We start from the raw sequence: 25,967 nt of genomic DNA on the forward strand, positions 1-25,967 counted from the left end.
AAAATCCCTCTTTCACCAGCATACAATAACCACTCAAAAGGGCCTTACCTGTTCTTCCTAAACAGCCACTCTCGTAACTGTCGCCTCTCACCTGAGCGTTGGACACAGCGTTTATCCTAGAACAATACAAAAGCATCCAATAAGCTTTCAGGCTGCTAAAATAGTCACAGATATTTAGAAGGGAATATCTTCTTCACAAGTCATTTAGAAGAGAAACATTTTCTAACTAAAGTCAACATCTGAATAACTGATTGTATCTTTTAATTTAAATGTCCTAATGGACAGAAATATAATGGTAGTCTTACTTTACTAAAATACACTCAGAAAAGATTTAATTTTCAGGGATTACTATCACTTGTCTCCAGAGACTATGAAAGAGACTCCTGTTCTCTGATTTCCATGCCTATTTTACATGAGTGACGTACTGTGTGTTACCCCATTTTAAGGCTCTCACTATAACCAAGAACTCAAAAGTTTCTCTTTGTGTTAAAAGTCAAGTGACTTTCTCTCATCCATTTCTCAAATTCAGAGAACATGTGGTTTATGTATAATAAATAGGCCCATTTTATTCAGCCTCTCTTTCCACTTTTGTCAGAGCAGGCTCATTTGCAGTAGGAACTGTCTTTACTCAACATCCTGAATGAATGTAAGTAGATCCATCTTCTACAAATTTAAATGTTTTTAAAGCTCCTGACTATAATAAAATTACATAATCTTAATGTTCAACATATTTTTTAAATTATTAAAAGACATCCATGATAAACTTCCAAACTCTTAGGAAGTGAGAGAATGGCTAAACCTGAAAATGATTTAATAAAAAAGAAAAGCCATAGATCAATCTCATTTAAGGTTAATCCTGTCCTCCCCCAAATACTGGCAAATACAGTCAAGTAATACATTAAATAATGCTCTATGGTAAAAGATGAATATATGAGAATATTCAAGGATTACTCCCTATCAAAAAATCTACAAATGTACATACTTCATTAAATCTAAAATGCCGATGATTTTTAAGATGCACCATTATTTTTTAAGCTGCCAAGGGAAAAAATTATGAATTATAAGATACCAAAGACTGTAAGATCGAAAATCACATGTTGAATCATTATAGAGGATAAAAAGATTATCTGACTAAATTCAGTCATCTTTTATTTAAAAAATATTTTAATAAAATGGGAATATAGGTATATGCACATATATTTATCATGTTAAAGAATCAATTGAAGTTATTCCAGATAGCATTAAACTTTTGAGAAAAAAAAAGTTTTTAGAAAAATGATCTTGAATTGAGTTACTTCATACTTACATGAAGAAAGCCAACGTGGAAAACACACCACATGTGTGAAAGGCATGGTTCAGCTGTTCTGGCTTTGGATACACCACAGCTGCATCAATCATTATCCACCAACCGGTAAAAAACTTGAGAAGGAGAAAGAGCCCAGGTCGTTAAAACAGCACTAACACTAACACTTTGGCTTACCTGTTCCTTAACATTTCATGTTTTCTATGGACCATATAATTGAAACATACAATGAAATATGTCTACTTTGAGTTTTTGATGCTGAAATATAAACAATAAGAATCCCTTGTTTACTTCTTTATAGCATATGAGGTAAATCCAACTAATCAAATCGCTGTACGATTCTGATGTTCTGCTCTCAGTGCAAGATGAAAAATTTATTATCTAGGAATGAATTATCTGCTTCTTTCACCATAAATTTATATACAACCATAAAATACACCATAAATGCACCATAAAATCATATACAACCAAAGCTCTCTTAACTAACCAGTTCCCTGATTACCTGGTTTCACTCTCTTGTTCATATTAAAAAGCATTCGGACATTCCTTTTTAATGTGACCAAGCACTTTCGCTTCCACAAATGAGTTGCCATGCCTCCAAGAAAACATCTAAGCTTGCTATGATTTTAATTAATATGCAATTTGATTAAATACTGTAAAACTGATTAAATATGAGTTTGTAAAATGTAAAGTTTCTATGTAAACTAGGCTGAATAGACAAAGTAGAAAAGTTACTAAGGAATTTCATAGGCAAATTAAGTGCAGGCGAGATGACCACAGAGAGCAAGAAAAACTAAGAAACACCTAAAAGATATCTGCATGCATACTGCTTCACAGTTATCTTTAGTTCTTGTTCTACTTATTTTTTTTTCTATTGGACTTCAGGTGTAGAACTATACACTGAAAAAGAGAAATTTACATTAAGTGTAACAGGATCTTTCTGGTCCCAGCTCAAGGTGGTTATGGTTTCAATGATGAGCTCCCTGAAAGGGAACGTAACTCGCTCCAGGCCTTGGAGGCACCAGAATACATTTAGCTTCAAAATGACAAGTTTTATTACAAGAGTGTTCAGACCAAGAAAACTAATGCAAAACTTCATGATGGAGTATGCCAGTATCATAAAGAAGCTCTTGAATAACATGTAAAATACAGCAAGTATCTTATTAGATGAGGGCAGGGAATGCTTGATTTCCATCACAAGATTGGCCATGATCTGATTTTTTTGGGGGGTGGGGGGGAGCTGTGCCCTGTGGCATGTGGCTTCCCTAGTGGCTCAGAGGGTAAAGAGTCTGCCTGCAATGCAGGAGACCGAGGTTTGATTCCTGAGTTGGGAAGATCCCCTGGAGAAGGAAATGGCAACCCACTCCAGTATTCTTGCCTGAAGAATCCCGTGGACAGGGGAGCCTGGTGGGCTACAGTCTACGGGTTCACAAAGAGTTGGACACGACTGAGCGACTTCACTTTCACTTTCATCGTGGCATGTGGGATCTTAGTTCCCTGACGAGGGATCGAGCTCATGCCTCCTGCAGTGGAATCGTGGAGTCTTAACCACTGGCCCATCAGAGAAGTCCATGATTTAATTTTTTCTGAAGCTCAATGATTAAGTTCAGGGGGTGAGAAGGGACTCTTTATACCATTCTATTTTTGTTTGTATCTTTGACTACTGCCTACAAAAGCTGTATTATCTTGGGTATTGACAGTTCAAAGGAATTGAGATTGATTTTCAGGGGGAAAGGTGAGGCATAAATGTCGCCAACCGTGCCTTTTTACTTACCAATATACCTGCAACCACAGAAGCCACCGCATTTCTTCTCTCACTCCAGTCAATGCATTCACATTCCGGCCAACGGAAATTATCTAGGAAGCCCGCCATTTTCACCACTTAAGCATGGATTTTTCATTAAATACTATATTCTACAAAAAAAAAAAAAGACAAAAAAAAAATCCAAGTAAGGAAATATTTTTAAGAAGTGAAATATTCTACTCCTTTCTTACTTAAAGCTTTAAACACGAACTTACTTCGGGTCTTTATCTCCTATAGGTAAGAAGAAAAATTCAGAACTACAATGAATTATCTATTGAGATGTACCTAAAACTGTGCTAGGACACAAGAGGGCACTCACTAACAGTATCTGTTAAACGAGCAGGGTGTTTTTAAAACGTGTCTGCAAAGTCTCTGACACTTCTCCCACTGAAGAGGTGGATCTATGTACCTTCCTTTGAATTGAGGCCAACAGTAAAGGTGGGTTGAGGGCTTCCCTGGTAGCTCAACTGGTAAAGAATCCACCTGCAATGCAGAAGACTCTGCTTCGATTCCTGGGTCGGGAAGATCTCCTGGAGAAGGGATAGGCTACCCACTCCAGTATTCTTGGGCTTCCCTGGTGGCTCAGATGGTAAAGAATCTGCCCGCAATGCAGGAGACCTGGGTTCGATCCCTGGGTTGGGAAGATCCCCTGGAGGAGGGCACAGCAACCCACTCCAGTATCCTTGCCTGGGGAATCCCCACAGGCAGAGAAGCCTGGCAGGCTATATACAGTCCAGGGGGTCGCAAAGAGTCGGATGTGACTGAGTGACTAAGCACAGCACAGCAAAGGTGGGTTGACCAACAAAGTAGAGAAAGTAATACCACGTAACTTCTCAGACTAGATCATACAAGGTAAGGAACACTAGGACCAGAGTCCTGGTTCCTTCATGAAAAATCCAAGGCCACGGTACTGTGAGGAGTCCACATATAGGTGTTCTGGCCCACAGGTCCAGGTGGCGGCCCAGCCAACAGCTAGCCCCAAACACTGCAATATAAACTCTCTTAAATACATGACTAACCCCTCACTGCAACTAGAGAAAGTCCTCACACAGCAACAATGACCCACTGCAGCCAAAAATAATTAAATTAAAATACAATGAACAAAAGTATCTTAAAAAGCATTCAATATCATTAGTCATCAGGGAAATGCAAATTAAAGAAATATCACATCCACTAGAAGAGCTAAGATTTTTTTTTAAAAGGTTGACTGTTGGTGGTAGAACAACTGGAAATCTTATACATTTCTGGTTGCAATTTCTTACAAAGTTAAAAATAAACCTTCCTATAACCTAGCAAATCCATTTCTAAATATTCACCAAGGGAAGTAAAAACATATGTCCACATACACAAAAAGACTTTTACAGTGGTTATGACATAAGCTATGTAAATTTTGTGGGTATGTATATAACAATATATGCAATAAAAAAAAATGAGGCAACTTAAAAAAAAAAAAAACAAAAAACAAAAAACAAGGAAGTTTATAGCAGGTTTATTCATATTGGTTCCAAACTGAAACAACCTAAATGCTCAACAGAAGAACAAATGGATCAACAAATTATGATCAATCCATAGAATGGAATATTATTCAGTGACAAAAAAGGATGACTAATACATATAACCACACAGAAAAAAAACCCCAAAACCTGATTTATGTGAAAAAAGGCAGACACAAAAGAGTATATACTGTATGATGCTATTTAAATGAAGCTTAAGAGGTGAAACTAACCAATGTTCCCAAAAATCAAAACAGTGATTGCCTATAGGGATTGAGAACTGACAACAAGGGAACTTTTTTTGGGGGTGAGGGTGATAGAAATGGTCTGTATCTCGGTTGAGATACTGATTATGCAGGTACATGTTATTTATCAAAAGTTACTGAAGTGTACACTTAAGATCTGTGTATTTTACACTACGTAAATTTTACCCACAAAAATTTTTTTAATTTTATCATTTAGATATGCTTTAGCTGCACTAAAGACTTACTCTGTATGCATTACGGGTACACGTTATCAAGACAGTCTGCAGACATAGAGATGAACTGTTATCAAAGATTAAGTATTAACTAGTTAAAAACAAGTTTAGGGGAAGGTCACCATGAATTTAAGACAATGTCTCAAGGTTAAAACAAAAGTTGTACTTCCTATTGTAAAATTCATTTCCCAGGACTTAGCCGGCGGTCCAGGGGTTAAGAATCCACCTCTCAATGCAGAAGATGTGGGTTTGAGCCCTGGTCAGGGAACTAAGATCCCATATGCCTCAGGGCAACTAGGCCTGCATGCCGCAACTACTGAGCCCATTCGCCCCACAGCCTGTGGAATTACAGCTAGTGAAAGAACACACCACAATGAAAGATCTTGTAGGTCCCGCATACTGCAACTAAGACCCGACACAGCCAAATAAACAGTTTTTTTTAAATTCATTTCAGAAAACATACAGTCATCCCTCAGTATATACAGGGGGTTTGGTTCCGGGACTCCCGTCGGATACTAAAATATGTGGATATTGAAGTCCCTTACATAAAATGGCATCAGTTTAGTTCAGTTCAGTCGCTCAGTCGTGTCCGACTCTTTGCAACCCCACGGACCGCAGCACGCCAGGCCTCCCTGTCCATCACTAACTCCCAGAGTTTACCCAAACTCATGTCCATTGTGTCGGCGATGCCATCCAACCATCTCATCTTCTGTTGTCCCCTTCTCCTCCTGCCCTCAATCTTTCCCAGCATCAGGGTCTTTTCAAATGAGTCAGCTCTTCGCATCAGGTGGCCCAAGTATTGGAGTTTCAGCTTCAACATCAGACTTTCCAATGAACACCCAGGACTGATCTCCTTTAGGATGGACTGGTTGGATCTCCTTGCAGTCCAAGGGACTCTCAAGAGTCTTCTCCAACACCACAGTTCAAAAGCAACAATTCTTTGGTGGTCAGCTTTCTTTATAGTCCAACTCTCACATCCACACATGACCACTGGAAAAATGATAGCCTTGACTAGACAGAACTTTGTGGGCAAAGTAATGTCTCTGTTTTTTAATAAGCTGTCTAGGTTGGTCATAACTTTTCTTCCAAGGAGCAAGCATCTGTTAATTTCATGGCTGCAGTCACCATCTGCAGTGATCTTGGAGCCCAAGAAAATAAAGTCTGTCACTGTTTGCACTGTTTCCCATCTATTTGCCATGAAGTGATGGGATCAGATGCCATGATCTTACTTTTCTGAATGTTGAGCTTTAAGCCAACTTTTTCACTCTCCTCTTTCACTTTCATCAAGAGGCTCTTTAGTTCTTCTTCACTTTCTGTCCAAAGGGTGGTGTCATCTGCATATCTGAGGTTATTGATATTTTTTCCTGGCAATCTTGATTCCAGCTTGTGCTTCATCCAGCCCAGCAGTTTGCATGATGTACTCTGCATATAAGTTAAACAAGCAGGGTGACAATATACAGCCTTGATGTACTGCTTTCCCAATTTGGAACCAGTCTACTGTTCCATGTCCAGTTCTAACTGTTGCTTCTTGACCTGCATACAGATTTCTCAGGAAGCAGGTAAGGTGGTCTGGTAGTCCCATCTCTTGAAGAATTTTCCACAGTTTGTTGTGATCCACACAGTCAAAGGCTTTGGCGTTAATGCAGACATTTAAAAAAGTATTTTTGAGGGACTTCCCTGGTGGTCCAGTGGTAAAGACCCCATGCTTCCAATGCAGGGATGCAGGTTTAATCTCTAGTTGGGGAACTAATATCCCACATGCCATGTGAAAAAAATTTTTTTTATATTTATTTCTGAAAAACATTGAATGGCATGAGTAAATAAATGGTAATGAGTAATACTAAGTGAAAGAAGCAGGTTATTAAAACTGTCTATTGCATTATTTCCTTTTTAGAAAAAATAATCAGCAGTATATATAAACACATACATGCGTAAAAATGCTAGAAGGACAAACACCAGTACTTCCATAATATCATTATACATATGGATGATAAGATGGTGTGTGTTTTTTAGTCTATTTTCAAAGTCTCCTGCACTGAGCATGAATTACACTTTTTTAATGCAAAGTGATTTTTAACATTACTGTAATTAACACTATGAATTGTTGATTCTTCTTGCCTGTTGAAAAACCTCTTATATGATGTACTATGTCTATAACTATGTTTAATAAACAAACTTTTTTGAGGTCAAGGAAATTACTGGTATGTTCTCCCATAAAACTGATCCTGGTAGCAATTTTTAAAAAACAAGATTATTAAACTGAACTAATGGAAGTTTTCTAATACATTAGACAGTCATTATTCCCACTCTTAATAGAGGTAACTCTTTATAAAAGGAAATGATTCTTCTTTGTTTTTTTTGCCTGTGTCACGCAGCATACAGGATCTTAGTTCCCTGACCAGGGATCAAACCTACGCCCCCTTAAGTGGAAGCTCGGAATCCTAACTACTGGACCACCAGGGAATTCCCAGAAATGAGCTGTTTTTAGAGGGCATTTAAAATGATTGTATTGTGAAAATTTCATTTCCAAACAGTTAGTTTAAGAAACCAAAGGACAGGTGCAAAAAGCAAGAGGAGAAAACAACACACACTTTAATGATATATAAACATGGTCTGAGCAATTTCCATATACACCCAAGTCTCAAAATTCAAAATTCTTTCCTTTGACCAAACTTTCATACTACCATCTGTTTGTTCATCTATCTTTGCACTAGTTGCCAAATGATGTTAGGTGCTGTGTATACAAAAATGATTACCACAATCAACGTAAAGAATTTAGGGGACATTTTCAGAAGAATAAATGTGCTATAAATATACATAAACTATGGGCCATAACATAAAAGCGCTATAATAGAAATATAAAAACAGTGTTACTGAAGAGTTGCCAGGAAGAGTTGAGGGAAGTTTGACAAAGGAAAAATAAACTTGGCTGAGTTTTGAAGCAACAATAGGAGTGTGATAGATGAAAAAGAAGGAATAAAATACGTGAAATCATATAGGCACACAAGAAAACAGGGTAGAGTTTATGGTATTTCAAAGAGTGGTGGTAATTAACCTGTTTGGGACAAGATTATGAAGAATTTTTCAGCCTATGCAAATTTGACCTCTACCCTCTAAGCCAGGGATTAGCCAACTTCTTCTGTAAAGAACCAGACAATGTACATTTTTGGCTTTGCAGTCCAAACCATCTCCGTCAGGACTACTCATCTCTGCTGTTATACTAGCAAAGACACTATGTGAACAAATGAGCATGCCTGTATCCCAATAATATTTAATTTACAAAGCAGCCAGCAGACCAGACTTGGCCCACAGCTCAGAGTCTGCAGGCCCCTGCTTTGAGAACTAGAGAACTGCCAGAGGCCTGTAAGCAGGGAAGTGACAAGATCAGTGCTGTGATTTAGAAAGATAATTCTGGGGGCAGCAGTATGGAGGAGGGACTGAAGGAAAATGTTAAAGACACCTTCTAGACAGAAAGAGAATAAGGATATGAGCTGAGGCCAGACTGGTACAGGCTAAAGAAAAGGGTTTCGTTTGAGAAATAATAGCATGGTATTATCCACAAGCAAGGAAGAGCTAAGAATGACTACGTTTGGGTGCCCAATGCCTGGCGAGACACCACTAACCAAAACAGGGAAGGGAGAATAGGAGAGTTTGGGCATAATGGGCTTGAAATGATGAAGGACATGCAGGTGGAGAAGTACCAAAGACAGATACACAGATGAAACAGTGATTTAAGACAGAAAAAGAGGTTGGAGGTTTGTAGTAATTAAGTGGTAGCTGAAGTCATGGGCGCAGCTAGGGTATCTCGAGGAGAAATCGTGGAAGAGGGCTGAGCACTGACTCAGTGCTCATCTTTGACTCACTTCCTTTCTTCCTTGCATTGCCGTGCGCCAGGCATTACAGTGGACTCATGCATACAATGGAACTTAACCAGCACAAAACTCCTGTAGAACATGTATGGAATACTTACAGAACATGTCCTACAAGCAAGGTACTGTGGGAAAAATAAAGATGAATAAAACTTGGCACCCATCATCAGGAGATGTACAAACTGGCAGAGAAATCAACTGAGATGTTTTTTAAATCAAGTTACAATTTGTAAAAAAAAAAAAAAAAAAAAAGTCTGTTATCCACCCCCCCATCAGGAAATTAACAAAATTTAAATATTGTTCAAGATAGCAGGTCTACATAATCAGACAGCTGACTCAAATGAAACAAAAATAAAATCTATGGGAATTCCCTGGTGGTCCAGTGGTTAGGACTCTGTGCTCTCAAATGCCAAGGGCCTGGGTTCAACCCCTGGTTGGGGAACTAAAATCCCACAAGCTTCACGAGGCAGTCAAAATAAATATATAAGAGTTATATAAAATAAAATATACATCTTCCCTACCTCTACTACTACTACTGGCTATTAGTTACAAGGTGCCTATAGGTTACAGACCACTCCACTCCATCCTCAGAGGAACTCTTTTCACTGACTATTCCATTGACTCCTCACAAACACTCTAAGGCAATTACTATGATTCTCTGGTATTACTAAAAAAAAGGTTTAGAGAAGAACTGGCCCAAGGTCACACAGTTAGCAAGAAGGAGAGCCAGGATTCCACTGAAGCCAGGATTCCAGTGATTCCAAAACCTGTTTCGTGACACTGTACTATGCCAGACAGTTTCACAGCATTTCTCTCATTTCTGGTTTCTTGGGGAGAAAGTTACTATCCTACTGCCTGTGGTGAAGAGACCAAGAAAAACAAGATGGAAGAGAAAGGGCCCCAATTTACAGGAACCCTGTGACCACCTAGGAATAGAAGAAAGCCGTCCGAGGAGATCCACAATGACAGTAGTGATTACTGTTGATTCAAATCTTGCCAAGCGAGTCTGGAGAATACAAGTTCTCTTCTTGGGTTGCTATAAACCTGGTTTCTGGGCACTCACAGTGTGAATATTTTATAGGCCTTAAGATCCAACAGTATGAATTATTCAAGAGAGCTAAAGCACTTTTGGAAAAGACATTTTACATACTTAATCTCAGGATGCTTCTTTGCCTTCTCACCTATAAATCATCTGTTAACAAGAATAAAATTTTGGAAGTAGCGCCAAGTTTGGTAAAAGATTTAAAACTAAAAGCCAAAGTAAAGGACAGGGAGCTTAGGTTTTTAAGGAAACTCTAATCCTGTAACTACACAACTTGCCCCAGTAATATCCTTAACAACTTTTAATTATTCAAAACATGAATTATTCAAAATGGTGAACCTCTCCCTATACTGCCTCCCTATGCAGTTGATTCGCAGATTTAATTTCCCACACATCCAACTACTTGCCTGACACCATCTGGCTGTCTCAAAGTCACTGCCAAATCAGCATATCCAAACACATATGCAAATTCACAGTCCCCTCCTCCAAATCTGATCCTACTCCAGGATTCGCTACAATTAATGAAGCACCAGTCATTCAATTACATAAGCCAGAAATGCAGTTGTCTTCCTCATCACTTCTTTCTTACCTCTCACATCCCTCACCTGATTTTGTGCCCCCTTTAACTTTCTCAGGGCTTCCTTTGTGGTTCAGCTGGTAAACAATCTGCCTGCAATGCAGGAGACCTGGGTTCGATCCCTGGGTTGGGTAGATCCCCTGGAGAAGGGAAAGGCTACCCCCTCCAGTATTCTGGCTTGGAGAATTCCATGCACTGTATAGTCCATGGGGTCACCAAGAGTCAGCCACGACTGAGCAACTTTCACTTAACTCTCTCAAGTCTAACTTCTCCACGTCTCCTTTCCACCACCCTCACCTGAGTGATGGAGAGAGGTCCCTCTCTCACCTGTCCCATGACAACAGGTTCCCAACTGATCCAGCCTCATCCACTCCTGTCCTCATCAATATGTTCCCCATACTACAGCTAGAATGTTGTTGTTGTTTTTAAAAGGCACAAAGCTGGCATCTCCTTCCTGCTTAAAACCTTTCACTGTCTTTCTATTTGTAAAGACAAAGATGCTATAGAATGGCCCAGCACTTATTTTCCTCAACCTGCTCTTGAAATATTTTCTCCTCTCTCCTCCAGTGATCCTCGTTTCTCTTTTAGTGCCTTATACTTGCTAAATCACCCCATATAAACCACACCCCCTCCGCGTAATACCTACCTTTCCACCCCCAGCTCATCTGGTTAACTCCTACTCATAATGCCAGATGTCCCCTTAGTTGTGACTTCTCCACTCAAACATCAGCTTTCCTTTCATTCATTCAAGGTTTATTTACGGAGTGCCGGCTACATGCCAGGCCCTGCTGTGGACACTTAAGATACGACAATGAGCAGGTAAAAAGCACTGGCCATGTGGAGCTTTGACAGTGGGAAAGAAGGGAGATGGGAAACAACATGATAAATGTAATTTAAATAGTAAATTATATACCATGTTAGAAAATGATAAATGCCATGCGGGAAACAACAAAGCAGACCAGGGGCACTGGGAGTACAGACGATAATGGGGCCAGTCGAAATGTCAAACTGGTGGTCAAGGCAGGCCACCTCGAAAAGATGACACCTGAAGGCGTGGAGTTAGCCAGGTGAGTATCAGACAGGGAGGACAAGAGCAAGGAGAAGGCCCCCGGGCAGGACGGGTTATTCAAGGAGCAACATGGAAGCAGGCGAGGTTGCAGTGGAGTGAGTGAGCTGGGAAAGTAGACCAGAGAGGTAACGGGGCAGCCTCATAGGATACTGTGAGAACTTTAGTCTTTACTGATTAAAACTGGGAGCCCTAAGGGAGTCTGAGAAGTCTGACTTATATTTAAAAGGATCCCTTAGGCTGTTGTGGGGAAAACAGACTGCCGGTGGAAGACTGGAAGGAGCGAAACCAGTTAAAAGGTTGTTGAAATAATCCAAGTGGAAGATAATAACAGCTTCCATGATCTCCTGACTCCATGGCCAGATCTAATTCCCCTAGCATTTCAGTATTAATCTTCTATGTGATCAATACCTACCTTCCTCTGAAGAAAGTAAGCTCCACAAAGGACACCCACGTCCGTTTTTGCTCACTGTGGTTCTCCAGAGCTTAGCACAGTGCATGCCATAAAGAAGGCACTCCAATACTTGCTGAATGACTGAATCTAACTATTCTGTCTTTCAAACTCTGAAATGCAATACATGTCTCATTATCCCATCACCAAAAAAAAAAGAAGAGTCTACTTTATACCTGCTGCTGCTGCTAAGTCACTTCAGTCGTGTCCGACTCTGTGCGACCACACAGACAGCAGCCCACCAGGCTCTGCAGTCCCTGGGATTCTCCAGGCAAGAATACTGGAGTGGGTTGCCATTTCCTTCTCCAGTGCATGAAAGGGAAAAGTGAAAGTGAAGTTGCTCAGTCGTGTCAGACTCTTAGCGACCCCATGGACTGTAGCTTACCAGGCTCCTCCGTCCATGGGATTTTCCAGGCAAGAGTACTGGAGTGGGGTGCCATTAGCTTTATACCTAGGTTTATTTAAACTGATAATTTGTAAACACTGGTAATAAGAGGCTTTATTTCAGTGAAGGAAATAAAATCTTGCCATGACAATATATTTAAGCATATTATTTCTTAAAACCATCCTCTGTGCTTTCTCATGTTCATATTCTGCCAGAACTTTCTAAAACTCAGATTGGAGGACTTCCCTGGAGGCCTAGTGGTTAAGACTCCCTGCTTCCACTGCAGGGGCCATGGGTTTGCTCCCTCAGTGGGGAATTAAGATCCAATAAGCTGCGTGGCAGGGCCAAGAAAAAAAAAAGTGTAGTTTAAAAACAAACTCAGGTGGGATTACGCCTTTTATTCTAAAACTTTCAACGGCCCGAGACAAAGTCAAATGACACAGAATACTTACAGTCTCCCCCTAATACAGGTTTCTTATCTCCTACTACCCTGAGCCACTCTTCACTCCAGTCACAAAGAAATAAAAGGGAAAAGGCAGCCAATACTTACTGAACACCAACTGTTAGGCAAACTGTTACATATTTTCAATATATTTACTTATGTATTTCTGTATCTATTTCTATGTATCTGTCTCCTTGGAATGGCTCTTCATCTGTCTACAGACAAACTCCCAATTCAACCTTTAGGACACACATCAGCCAAGTTTGGAAATAACTGAACCAGATGACATCAAGGGTCCTTTCATTGCGAAGATTCTGAGAACCATCATCTTTCCAGTCATGAAGTAGTCTCCAAAAGCAATACGAGCTAGAAGGTTCAAAAGGTTTCATCATTAAACTCATCTATGACAAAACATACAATTAACAAACCAAGGGAAACGTGTAAGCCTTTACTGGTCCTGGTTTCCAAAAAAAAACACAAACAACTTTTAAAGCAGTCTGGGCCAACTGGGGAAATCAGAATACAGGTCAGAGAACATGACAGAATTGTGGTTATATAAAGGACCTTGTTAGGAGATGCTTGCTTACTATTGGGGGTGAGGTGTCAGTGTCAGCAACATATGATCAAATGGTTCAGCAAAGAAAAAGAAAAAAATGAGGCAAATGTGGCAAAATGTTAAATCTACTGTTCACTTTTTCTGTATGTTTAAAATTTTTTTTAAATAAAAAGCTGGAAAAAAATAGAACGGCAGACTATCATGAACTGCCACCTAAATAAGATGACCGCTACACAACCCCAGAGCTGATCTAGCCGTAGGAAAACATCACTCACTCTCGGAGGCCACCTTTCCCCTGGTTTCCCCGCAGGAGCCCTGCCTGAGCATCTCTGCGTCCTCTGGGATTGCTCAGAAAGTGCCCTCCTCCCCAGTTCAGGGAAACTGGCCCCAGGTCACAGCTCTGAACCCAAGTAGGTGAAAGGGAACCCACCTGGCAAACAGTAATGGGCAGGTAAAGACCTGAGTAACAATGTTTCCAAGGGCACAAAGAAGTAGACGCCTAGATACCAATTACCCTCCTCCAGCGTCAGCCACCACTCAGGCAGCTGAAAGTACAGTCTGTGGAGTTAGCACCAGCCTGGGCCCTTGCCTACATCAGCCTCTTCCCAGCTGTGCTTACCTGGCTGGGCTCATTTAATTTCATTTTTAATGGAATAGTTGCTATGTGACTGGCACTGTCAGGCTTTCTTCTTTTTTTAACTGGAGGATAATTGTTTTACAATGTTGTGTTGATTTCTGCTGTATGGCAATGGCAATCAGCTCTAAGTACACATATAACCCCTCCCTCTTGAACCTCCCCCGCCCCAGCCCACCTTCTAGGTAATCACAGAGCACCAAGCTGAGCTCCCTGTGCCATACAGCGGGTTCCCACCAGCTGTCTATTGTAAACATGGAGGTGTATATATGTCAATGCTCCTCTCCCCATTTGTCCCACCCTCTGCTTCCCCTGCGGAGTCCACAACAGTTCAAGCTTTAAATATCCCCAGGCTGTGGTCTTCTGATGTGTAAACTGGGGATATGACAGCACATCCCTCGATAAGTGAGAACTAAGAAGAAAGGCAGTGTTCAGCACATGGGCTCACTCAGTGCTATCAACCACTTCCCACCAAGAGGAGGGTTTGCAAACATCACAAACATAGGACTGCTTTGAAGACAGCCCTCTGTTTATGGCAGTATTGCCATTACCACTGAGTCAAAAACAACTGTTACTATCTTTGGGTGAAGATGTGCCTAAGCATCTCATTTTGCTCCCTCCTGAAACTTCACTAAAACTGCAATCAGTAAAAGGAGTTGTGAACACAATGATAGGGAGAACAGAAGAGGAGACAAGAGCAGTAAAATTTTGAAAGTTGCAGAGCAGATGGACCATGGTCACTGACTGAGCATGCCCAGGAAAGCTGAGAACCAACACAGTAAAGACTTGAGGGAGGCAGGAAGACAAGTTAGGGTCCAGAACCTGTCCCTTTTCTCTTTGCTCAGGTGCTCAGTCATGTCCGGTTCTTTGCGATCCCATGGATTGTAGCCCGCCAGGCTCCTCTGTCCGTGGGGATTCTCCAGGCAAGAATGCTGGAGTGGGTTGTCATGCCCTCCATGGACTGGCAACTGTCTCGTCCGTATCCAGACAGAAGGCTGAGGTTTTCCCCTACATCTGGCCTTCTGGACTGAGGGATACCACGCACAATGGTAGACTCAGGCATCACACTGAAAACTGGACAGAAGGGACTGCCATTCCTCTGTTCTGGTGCAGGAGACTGAAGCTAGATCCCTTCCAGACAGGAGTCGGAAAGCTACGCAGAGAAGGGAAACTTAAAATCACTACAACCTCAGAAACAACAGAACATACTGCATCTTAAAGCAAGAACAGCATGTTATTGTAAGAAACATTCAGAGACTAAAAAATAGCCTTTGAGTATTAAAAGTATAACTGTGGGGTTTTCTTAAATCCAAATATAAAGTTTGGGAAGTAAAAGTTAAGAAAATCTAGCCATAAGTAGATAGAAAACAGAAAACAGGTAAGAAAATGAGGAGACCTTTACAAGGCTCACATCCAAGTAACAGGTGTTTCAGGAGGAACTACAGAGAAAATATGAGGGAGAAAAATAACAAAATATTCAGGAAAACTTCTCCAGAATACGAAGAACTGTATTTTCAGATTTAAAGGGCCCATCAAATACTCAAAATAATGGATGAAAATAGACCCACACTAAGACAGACCATTTTAAATTTCAAATCATTGAAGTCAAAGCAGAAAATGTATGTGTGTGCGCATGCTCAGTCATGTCAGATTCTTTGAGATCCTATGGACTGTAGCCCACCAGGCTCCTCTGTCCATAGAATTTTCCAAGCAAGAGTACTAGAGTGGGTTGCCACTTCCTTCTCCAGGGGATCTTCCTGACACAGGGATCGAACCTGCATCTCCTCCACTGCAGGCAGATTCTTCACCCACTGAGCCATTGGGGAAACCCCTAAATCACTGAAGCCACAGCAGAAAACAGTCTGCGGAAATTAAAAAACAAACAAACAAAAAAAAGGTTCACGTACAAAGGATCAGGAGTCATAACCATAACTCTCCTTGTCAGGAAACTACTGGTGTCTGAGTGCCGTCAGAGCGAGGAAAGAGCAACAAAGAGAATACAGGAAAGATCCCCACACAGGAGAGCTAACGAGAGCCCCGCTGGGCCCCCCGACGAGGACAACCGGCCGGAATGAAGCAGGGTCCCACTGCTCTGCCAGCTTTTTCACCTGAGGACTGAATGCCCCATGAACCTGGCCCAGACTCCTACTAATCTGTCCTCAGCTGGGCTCAGCTTGATCCTGGTCATACACTGAGGCAGTTCCTGTTCTTCCGAGTCCTGCAGCCAGCATCAGCAAAGGACACTCACTTCCCTTACAGAAGGTTCTGCTTTGACCTACCCTGGTTACTGCAGGGAGGCCACAGAGAGCAGTCCACTTCCTCTGACCGTATTTCTGCTGTCCGTCCAGTGTTTGGTTCACACTAGAGCCTCCCAGATCCCCTGACGGTAGTGAACGTCTCCCAAGACTCACCCAAAACACTGCCCACTGACCTCTTCAGAAAGGGCCCCTGTCAGGAAAAGTCAAGGAAGCTGAAGCCATTCTGCTCCCTCATCTCTCCTGGAAGGCTTCATCTCGAAGTGACAATACCGTCCTTTCCTTACACGGTCAGGATTGTGCTTGCATTTACGAAACAAAATTTTAATCTCAAAAGGAGAAAGCACTAGAATATTTTTTAATAAGCCTGTTTGGACCTCATCTGTGCTCTGGGGGAAATAATTTCCTTATCCCAGTTTATTTAATGAACAATCCACAGTTAATAAAGACACAGTTTATCATCCTATAAGGTTTGTGCTTAACTGCAGAAATTAATAAGGTGTGAGCAATGGCACCCCACTCCAGTACTCTTGCCTGGAAAATCCCATGGATGGAGGAGCCTGGTAGGCTACAGTCCATGGGGTCGCTAAGAGTCAGACACGACTGAGCGACTTCACTTTCACTTTTCCCTTTCATGCACTGGAGAAGGAAATGGCAACCCACTCCAGTGTTCTTGCCTGGAGAATCCCAGGGACGGGGGAGCCTGGTGGGCTGCCGTCTATGGGGTCGCACAGAGTCGGACACGACTGAGGCGACTTGGCAGCGGCAGCAGCGGCAGATCATTATAGCCTTATAGAAATGATTCATCACAAAGGTACTATGATTTTGTTGCCCTCTGGAACATTAACCAATTATATTTAACTCAGCACTTTTATTGACACAGTCCTTTCCCTAGGGACTACATAGATATCTGTTTCTTAAGTGCTCTTAAAAAACCAATTCTTGGCAGCACTCTCAGTAACAGTAAAATAAAACTTTGAAACATGCTATTTGTATGTAATATGTTTTTAACACTATTCACTCAAGCTAAATATACTGTTTAAGATGTAAATATTTACACGTGTGTACATATATGTATATGTGTATATTTATGCATTCATGTGTAATGCTTATTTGATAAAGCAAGAGAAAGATGAACTTCTATCAGGATAGAGGCTCCCTCTGGAAGAAAGATGTAAATGTTTCCTTTCTTAATGTGGTGTAGATACAGTGCTGATCACTGCAACAGTATTTATTCCCCACAACCTTCTCCATACCTGAGATACCTTTCACAACAAAAGGAAGTTATTTCAAAAGAGAACAAGAATTCCAGTTACTGTTGTATATTCCGGGGGGATTACCACAGGAGGGTATTACACAACATGCCTGTTCACATTTTCTCTTCGGTGAGGGCCCTCTATTCATTCCTGCTAAGCCAATCAAGTGAGTCAATATAACCTTAAAGTCAACACCACTAAGTGGTAACAAGATTAAAAAATTCACCATAATTTAACCTGGTACTCAAAAATTTTTTGATCCAGTCTCTAAATATTAAAAGACACACAAATACTAAGAAATGCTTTTAAATCAAACAAATTAGCTACTGTCTTTAAATTGTAAAGTCCTTCAAGTTACAAAAAGATTCTGCGTGAAAAGAGCATGAAAATTATACTCTAAAATACAATAATCTGTTTAAACTATCTACCTGAGACTTATCCTACAATTTCCAAAGATATCCACATAGTAAATCTTTTAATGGCTAAAACTCAGAAACAACCAAAACATTCACCAGTAAGGGGCCAATGAAATATATTAAAGTACTTCTAAACAGTGGCATGCTATACAGCATTTTAAAAATGAGGTAGGTCCACACCGATATGATTATGTCCTTATATTAAGTAGGTTGCCCAGCAGTATTATGGTACTATCCCCTCCCGGGGCTTCCCAGGTGGCACCAGTGGCAAAGAACCTGCCTGCCAATGCACGAGATGTAAGAGTTGCAGGTTCAATCCCTGGGTTGGGAAGATCCCCTGGAGGAGGGCAGCGCAACCCACTCCAGTACTCTTGCCTGGAGAATCCCACAGACAGAGGAGCCTGGCAGGCTATGGTCCATTGGCTCACAAAGAGTTAGACAAGCCTGAGGTGACTTAACACAGCACATCCCCTCCTAGGGACTGGAATTGAGGATGCAAAGTAAAGAAACAAGGAGTTCTAACTTATTCTAACCTTTTAGTTGATACACTTCTGTGCTGTTTCTTTTTTTTTGGCACTTGGGATCTTAGCTCTTAGACTAGGACGAGAACCCGTGCCCCCTGCAGGGGAAGCGCAGAGCTCTAACCACTGGACTGCCACGGATTTTCCTGGTTTCCATTTTTTACTTGATATTTTTCTGTAACATTAAAAAAAAAAATGTTCACAACCTGAATGTATTACGGTAATCATTTAAAAGGAGTCGATAGGATAAAATAAGATAAATTCTTTACCCTGGAGTCCAGAAGTGAATTTAGAAATGACCAGCCAGTTAAGGCTGCCCTAATCCTAGTGGGCGGAGGAGGATGAAGGTGGGGAAGGCGTGTCTCCGGAAGAGGAACACTGCGCCCTCCCCCTGCTCGCATTAAACCAGCCTTTCCTGCCGCATCGATACTCAAGATAACTTCGGATTTTCTTTTTAAGGACAAAGAGGCTTACAACAGTATTATCGGCTTAAAAAAAAAAAAAGTCAAATGTTTGTTCTGCGTCTGAAAACTTATGTTTGCAAAAAGAGAAGACAAGTGTCTGAAGATGATGGAAAAGAAGTGTGACAACCTGAGAGTCAGAGGCTTGGGAATTGTGAAGCTAAGGGGTGTTAGACGGCGGGTAGGTGAAGAGTTTGAGAGAAGAGGTGGCATGCCGAAAAGAGAAATCAAGGTCTTTGAGAGGCACAAGGCTGACGACACATTCACTCCAATCGGACGCTTGAATCCTTGTCACATACACACACACACACGGCTTGAATCATTCCCCAACACACACACACACACAGAGGCTTGAATCATTCCCCAACACACATACACACACACACAGGCTAGAATCATTCCCCAACACACACACACAGAGGCTTGAATCATTCCCCAACACACATACACACACAGAGGCTAGAATCATTCCCCAACACACACACACACACACACACACACACACACACCGAGGCTTGAATCCTTCCCCAACGCAAACACACACAGAGTCAGCAGCGGGGCGGGAGCGAGCACAGTGGCTCTCATCATCACCGCTTTGGCTTTAGAAGGTCACGTACTTATCTTTCAAGTTAAGCACCTTCCCGTGATTAACTCGAGAGTCAATTTATTGCTTAAAAACCAGAACGGCCGTCCCCAGTGCAACTACCTTTGCGACACGGGCTGCTCTGTATCTCAAAAGACACCCAACCCTGTACGATCAATCCTCCAAAGAATGTCTATCCTCCTCCATCTCCACGCCACACCTCTGTTCAGAGAGTCGGAAAAGTCCACCCAACACGGACCACATTCCCAGCAAGGAAGGGTTCAGAGCCAACGCGAAGACGGGGGACGAAGCCCCTGAGGGGCCGCGGGGCCAGGGGCCCCGCGCCGGCGCACCTCTCTCTCCCTTCCCCGCCCGCAGCGCCGGGAAGCCGACGGCTCCGAGGTGGAAACCTTTCAGAGGAAGCAACCGGACGGCGAGAGACCGCGGCGCTCCCCTACCCCGACCCCCGAGTGCCGGCCACGGTCGCCGGAACGGGCTGGTGAGGAAGAGGGTCGGCGCCGCCCGGACGCCCCGCGGACCCCGCTCCGCCCGGAGGCAGCGCCGCGCACCGGGGAGGCCCCGGGCGGGCCGAGGGTGCCTCCCTGCGCCTCGGCGGCGGGGCTGGTCCCCTCGCGCGCCCCGGAACTGGCCGTCCGCACTCACCAGGCTTCCCCGACGCCCACGCCGACCCCCCAAGCGCGCACGCAGAGGCGGAGGCGGCCACGCCGCGGCCGATCCAGCGTCCTCCGCGCCACCTCAGCCCCCGGAGGGAAGCGCTCGGGAGCCGGCGACCGGCGCTAGGCTGAGGGCGCCGGCGGGGCGGGGCGCGGCGCCGTGCGTACCGCGGTAGCCAATCCGCGCGCAGCAAGTGGCCGGCCGGGGCGGGGCGGGGCTCTGGGGCGGGGCTCGGGGACGGGCCCGGACGCCAGGGGGCGGGGCGAGGGCGCCGACCGCCGGGCTCCGCGTCCTCTGATTCGCTGATGAGTAGACCTGGCCGGTCCTGCCATCTGCTTCTGGGTGGCAGCCCAGCTGAGTCTCTGCTCAGGAACTTCACAGTGTAGCATCCATGAGATCGCGTGCAGAGGGGACCCCGGGACCCGGGGGCAGGGGCTCTCTTTGCCTATAGGCCCTTCGGCTTTGGCCACAGGTGTCCAGTGTAGGGCACGTGGTCCTGAAGGATTCTCTGGAAACTACGGGTCTGTAGAGATGTCCTTTTCTAATCCCAACCACTCAGAAATGATCCTTTTGAACCCTGGTGTTGCAGAAGACTCTTGCGAGTGCCTTAGACAGCAAGGACATCCAACCAGTCCATCCTAAAGGAAATCAACCCTGAATATTCTTTGGAAGGACCGATGCTGAAGCTGAAGCTCCAATACTTTGGCCGCCTGATGCAAAGAGCCAACTCATTGGAAAAGACCCTGATGCTGGGAAAGATTGAAGGCAGGAGGAGAAGGGGACGACAGAGGATGAGATGGTTGAATGGCATCACTGACTCAATGGACATGAGTTTGAGCAAACTCCTCGACACAGTGAAGGACAGGGAAGGACATGTGCTGCAGTCCATGGGGTCGCAAAGAGTCGGACATGACTTAGCCTCTGAACAACGACAACCACTCAGAAATGGAAGCCTAGAAAGGTGAAGTTACTTGTCCGAGGCTACCAACTGGTACTGTTACCCATGGTTACCAAAACAACTGACTAGTCTTCTGATTCTATCCTGATGCTTTAACCGGCCATCCAGATTTTTCTTTTTCTTACAGTCAGGTCTCTTCCTACTGTCTCCTTTAAAGAGGTTACATCTTGAATTTTCAGTGTAATTTCAACAGACTTTGCAAGCTCCGTCCCTCTAAATTTCCTACAGAATATAAAATACAATACAATATGTGCAACCTTAAAACCAGAGAAGGCGATGGCACCCCACTCCAGTACTCCTGCCTGGAAAATCCCATGGACGGAGGAGCCTGGTAGGCTGCAGTCCATGGTGTCGCTAAGAGTCGGACACGACTGAGCGACTTCACTTTCACTTTTCCCTTTCATGCATTGGAGAAGGAAATGGCAACCCACTCCAGTGTTCTTGCCTGGAGAATCCCAGGGACGGGGGAGCCTGATGGGCTGCCGTCTATGTGGTCGCACAGAGTCGGACACGACTGAAGAGACTTAACAGCAGCAACCTTAAAACTAGTTGAATTGCTGATCTATGAAAGTAGACTTTTAAAAACAAGTTTTTAGGGAATTCCCTGACAGTCCCATGGTTAGGGCTTAGTGCTTTCATTGCCAGCTTGAGTTCCATCCCTAGTTGGGGAACTAAGATCCCACAAGCCATGCATTATGGCCAAATAATTGGCCAAATTATTATAATGTTTTTAAGTCTTGCTTCTTTTTTGATTATTGTATTAGTATCAGATTTGGCTGAAAGAAGCAGGGGAAAACAATCACAAAATAACACTTGCTTAAAAAAAAATTGCTATTTCCCTCTCATGTTTAAGAAGTCCAAAGTTAGTCTAGAGCTGCTCTGGTACTTCATGGAGACAGATGCAGCCTCCTTGTTCCAGACAAGAAAGTCACCCATGTATTTATTTATGCTATCAAGTACATGGGCATTTGAAAGATACCAGCCTCCATTCCCAATGTCACCTCATGGTCTAAGAGAGCTGCTGGAGCTCTAGCCATTATGCTTACATTCCTACCAGCAGATGAGAAGGCAAAGGGAACATGCACCCTCTTTAAGAACCTTTCCCAGAGTTTACATATACCATTTCTGCTTTCATCCTGCTGGCAAAAACTTAGTCACCTAGCTACACTCCTAGCTACACTAAACTATAGGGGAAGCTAGAACATGCAGTTTCAGTACTGAGGGGAAACGGACGAAGAGTAATTGGGGGACAAGTAAAAGCTTCTACCATGGTCTCAAGTCTCATCACTGTCAAAATTTCTAAGTATTTTGAGATTCCCTGAGGGACTTACCTAGTGGTCCATTGGCTAAGACTCTGTGCTTCCAATGCAGGGAGCACAAGTTTGATCTCTAGTTGGGGAACTGGATCCCACATGTCACTACTAAAGATCCTGCATGCTGCAACTAAGACCCAGAGCAGACAAATAAATAAATGTTAAAAAAAAGAAAAGATTCCTCGAGATTTTTAAACTTGATTACAGAGGAATATCTGTGAGCAAACGCTTATCTATGAAGATGTTACTGTTGACCTACCATTAAGATGCACATGCTTTGAGCTGCCTTCCCAGACATGAGAGGGTACTCACACTAATGCAGCTTGTTTCTCTATCATCCTGTAAGCTTTTACTTCACAGAAAGTCAAACATGTATAGAGCTTTCATAAATACAGGCAGCTGAAAGCTATTGGGGTTAAGTTACTAATGTCAACATTTCAGTGTTGCATTTCAAATGTACTTATTTAAATCTTTAGTAAAGTTGAATGAATTTGAGCAAACTCCAGGAGATTGTGAAGGACAGGGAAGCCTGGAGTGCTGGAGTGCTTGGGATCACAAAGAGTCAGACACCAATGAACAACTAAAAAACAAAAAAGTAGCAAATCAGCTTTAAAAAATCTCCACCTATGCCCTGATCAGGTGGTATTCAATTCCACAATTACCTAAGCATATGTTTTCTTAAATTCTATTACCTTCCTAGATTCTGGAGTCTTTGTGACTTCAGAACCATTTTCAAGTTTGGGCCAGGACAAGTTCTAAAAGGCCTACTCCACCTAAACCTAGACAGGTAGAATCTAGTCCAGTTGGTTCAAGCCTACTAAGAGAAAGGAGCAATCTAGATTGTTCTTCACACCAGGTCCCGTGGGTTCTGGTTTGTTTTTACTTTTTGAATTTACTTGCTTCATGAATTTACTTGAATGGATGGCATTCATTTCCCATCTTTTAAAAGTATACACCAAAGAGTACTGCAGGAGCTAGGTTGTGTAAAACATAGTGGACTTCTAAAACTATTGTCTTTCTGGGACTTCCTGGTGGTCCCATGTCTAAGACTGCAGGCTCCTAATGCAGGGGCCCAGGTTTGATACCTGGTTGGGGAACTAGGCTCTCATATGCCTCAGAGCAACTTAGGCTGCATGCTGCAATTAGAGTCTGTGTGCCTTAACAGAACATCCCATGTGCCGCAACTAAGATCTGACACAGGCAAATAAATAAATATAAAATATATATATATACACACACACACACATTGGGGCTCACCCAGTGGCTCAGTGGTAAAGAATCCACCTGCAATGCAAGAGACTTGCAGGAGACACGGGTTCAATCCCTGGGTTGGGAAGATTCCCTGGAGAAGGAAATGGCAAACCACTCCAGTATTCTTGCCTGGCAATCCTCATGGACAGAGGAGCCTGGCAGGTTACAGTCCATGAGCTCACACAGACATGACTGAGCAACTAAACAACAAGAACAATATATATGTATATATATATTGTCTTTCACCATAAGCTTATTGGGTTGTGAAACAGAAAGACTTCATGTTAGTTAGTCCATTAGAACAGTTGTATTTGGACTTAGAATTCAGATCAAATTCCTATGGACCTCAAGTGACCCTCTTCTGAAAGGATGGATATGCAGTGACAGTCATCTGAGTAAAAGACAGCCTTTTTGTTTTTTGTAGTCTACAAAACTGGAACATTTACTGCCTACAACAATTAAAGGATCAGTACCAACATGAAGCATGGTGGTAACCAGTGTTTCTGTTGAAGGTGAAAAGATGGTCTTTTAGAGCGGAAATAGGATACCAAAACTTGGCGATCGTTTGATTCAGGCAGAAGAGGAAACATTTCTTTCTCAAGTCTAGACTCTGATGACACTGGATACATTTATCAGCTGGTTTTCTTTCAGTTACAAATAACAGAAAAAACAATCTCAAACTGGCTTTTTAGAATAGTAAAAAGAAAAAAAAAACTAGTTTTAGAACAGAAAAAAGAGGATATGATCTCAGTTTAAATAGAGATATGTCAGGGAGGTGGGAAGGAGGCTCATAAGGGAAGGGATATATGTATACATACAGCTGATTCATGTTGTTGTACAGCAGAAACTAACACAACATTGTAAAACAATTATACTCCAATTTTTAAAAAATAGAGATAACGAGAAGTATGATACTCTCACAAATGAGTCACGCTTTTTTATGTGCCATGTTAAAATAATCACCTGTACAGTAAAAGGTGGTGATGAAATAGTACAAGTACTCTATGTCAGGGATATATTCAGACACCAGTGTTTAAAATACTGATACGGAGACAAATTCTTCAATGTGTACCATGGAACAAAGAATGAGTCAGAAAAACATACAGTACTATAAAAGTACAAGAAGCCATAAAGAAGTTAGGTGGGGGACTTCCTATGTGGTCCAGTGACTAACACTCCATGCTCCCAAAGCAGGGAGCCCGGAGTTCAATCCCTGGTCAGGGAACTAGATTCAGCATGCCTCAACAAAGACCCAGTGCAGCCAAAGAAATAAATATTTTTTTTAAAAAAAGATAGAAGGCCTCTGGGGACAGTATAAGACAATACAAGAGTGACATCAAAATTAATAAATCATTTCAACGTGTAATTTTTATAATATTTGTTGTTTAGTCACTCAGTCGTGTCCGACTCTTTGTGACCCCATGGACTGTATGTAGCCTGCCAGGCTCCTCTGTCCATGGGATTCTCCAGGCAAGAATACAGGAATGGGTTGCCATTTCCTTCTCCAATTTTTATAATATAGATTGACTTTAATTATACTGGAAGGCTAGCACATACGAAATGCTTTTAAAACAATGCTTATCGATGAAATGAATGAGATTACTGAGTTTCATGTATGTCTTATTAGTTATCTACTGCTAAATTATCTCAAAACTTAACAACTTAAAACATTTATTTATTTATTATCTTGTACAATTGTAAGACTCAGGAATCGGAGACCAGTTTAGCTGACTTGTTTCTGGCTCAGGATTCCTCACGAGATTATAATCCAACTGTCAGCTGGTGCTGCAAACATCTGAATACTCACCTAAGGCTCTGCTTCCCATAAAGCTCACTCACTTGGCTGGTGGCTGGTGGCCTGGATTCCTGGATACGGGCGCCCTCTCCACAAGGCTGCCTCAAGACATGGCAACTGGCTTCACCCAGAGTGACTGATCTGAGAGAGACAGCAGGAAGCTTCTGGCCTCAGAAGAGACAGACCAGCACGTTTGCTCTATTTTGTTGGTCACACAGAGCATACCATGACGTTTGCTTCTTTTGGGAGTGCTTGTGGGCTAAGTTGCTTCAGTTGTGTCCGGCTCTTTGTGATCCCACAGACTGTAGCCCTCCAGGCTCCTCTGTCCTTGGGATTCTCCAGGCAAGAATACTGGAGTGGATTGCCATGCCTTCCTCCAGGGG

The 25,967-nt window shown here is 42.7% G+C and overlaps 1 protein-coding gene across 4 annotated transcripts in view; it reads right to left on the reverse strand.

Moving 5' to 3' along the window:
* Nucleotides 1-20,413, reverse strand: part of TMEM50B (transmembrane protein 50B) — a 37,195-nt gene extending 16,782 nt beyond the window's left edge. Inside the window, exons 1-6 of one of the 4 annotated variants that reach the window (XM_081572956.1) lie at nucleotides 19,946-20,292; nucleotides 18,561-18,723; nucleotides 15,146-15,253; nucleotides 3,078-3,217; nucleotides 1,307-1,419; nucleotides 49-116 (exon numbers count right to left, since the gene is read on the reverse strand). In XM_081572956.1, coding sequence (XP_081429082.1) covers nucleotides 49-116; nucleotides 1,307-1,419; nucleotides 3,078-3,176 — 280 coding nt within the window. In that variant the 5' untranslated portion in view covers nucleotides 3,177-3,217; nucleotides 15,146-15,253; nucleotides 18,561-18,723; nucleotides 19,946-20,292. Of the gene's footprint in view, nucleotides 1-48; nucleotides 117-1,306; nucleotides 1,420-3,077; nucleotides 3,218-15,145; nucleotides 15,254-18,560; nucleotides 18,724-19,945 lie in introns of all 4 variants that reach the window. The other 3 variants (XM_081572957.1, XM_081572955.1, XM_081572958.1) reach the window with 3 other exon arrangements.
* Between the last annotated feature and the right edge of the window lie 5,554 nt (nucleotides 20,414-25,967).

Source organism: Giraffa tippelskirchi, chromosome 2, assembly GCF_054371585.1.
Source record: "Giraffa tippelskirchi isolate mGirTip1 chromosome 2, T2T-mGirTip1v1.2.pri, whole genome shotgun sequence".
Lineage (NCBI taxonomy): Eukaryota > Metazoa > Chordata > Mammalia > Artiodactyla > Giraffidae > Giraffa > Giraffa tippelskirchi.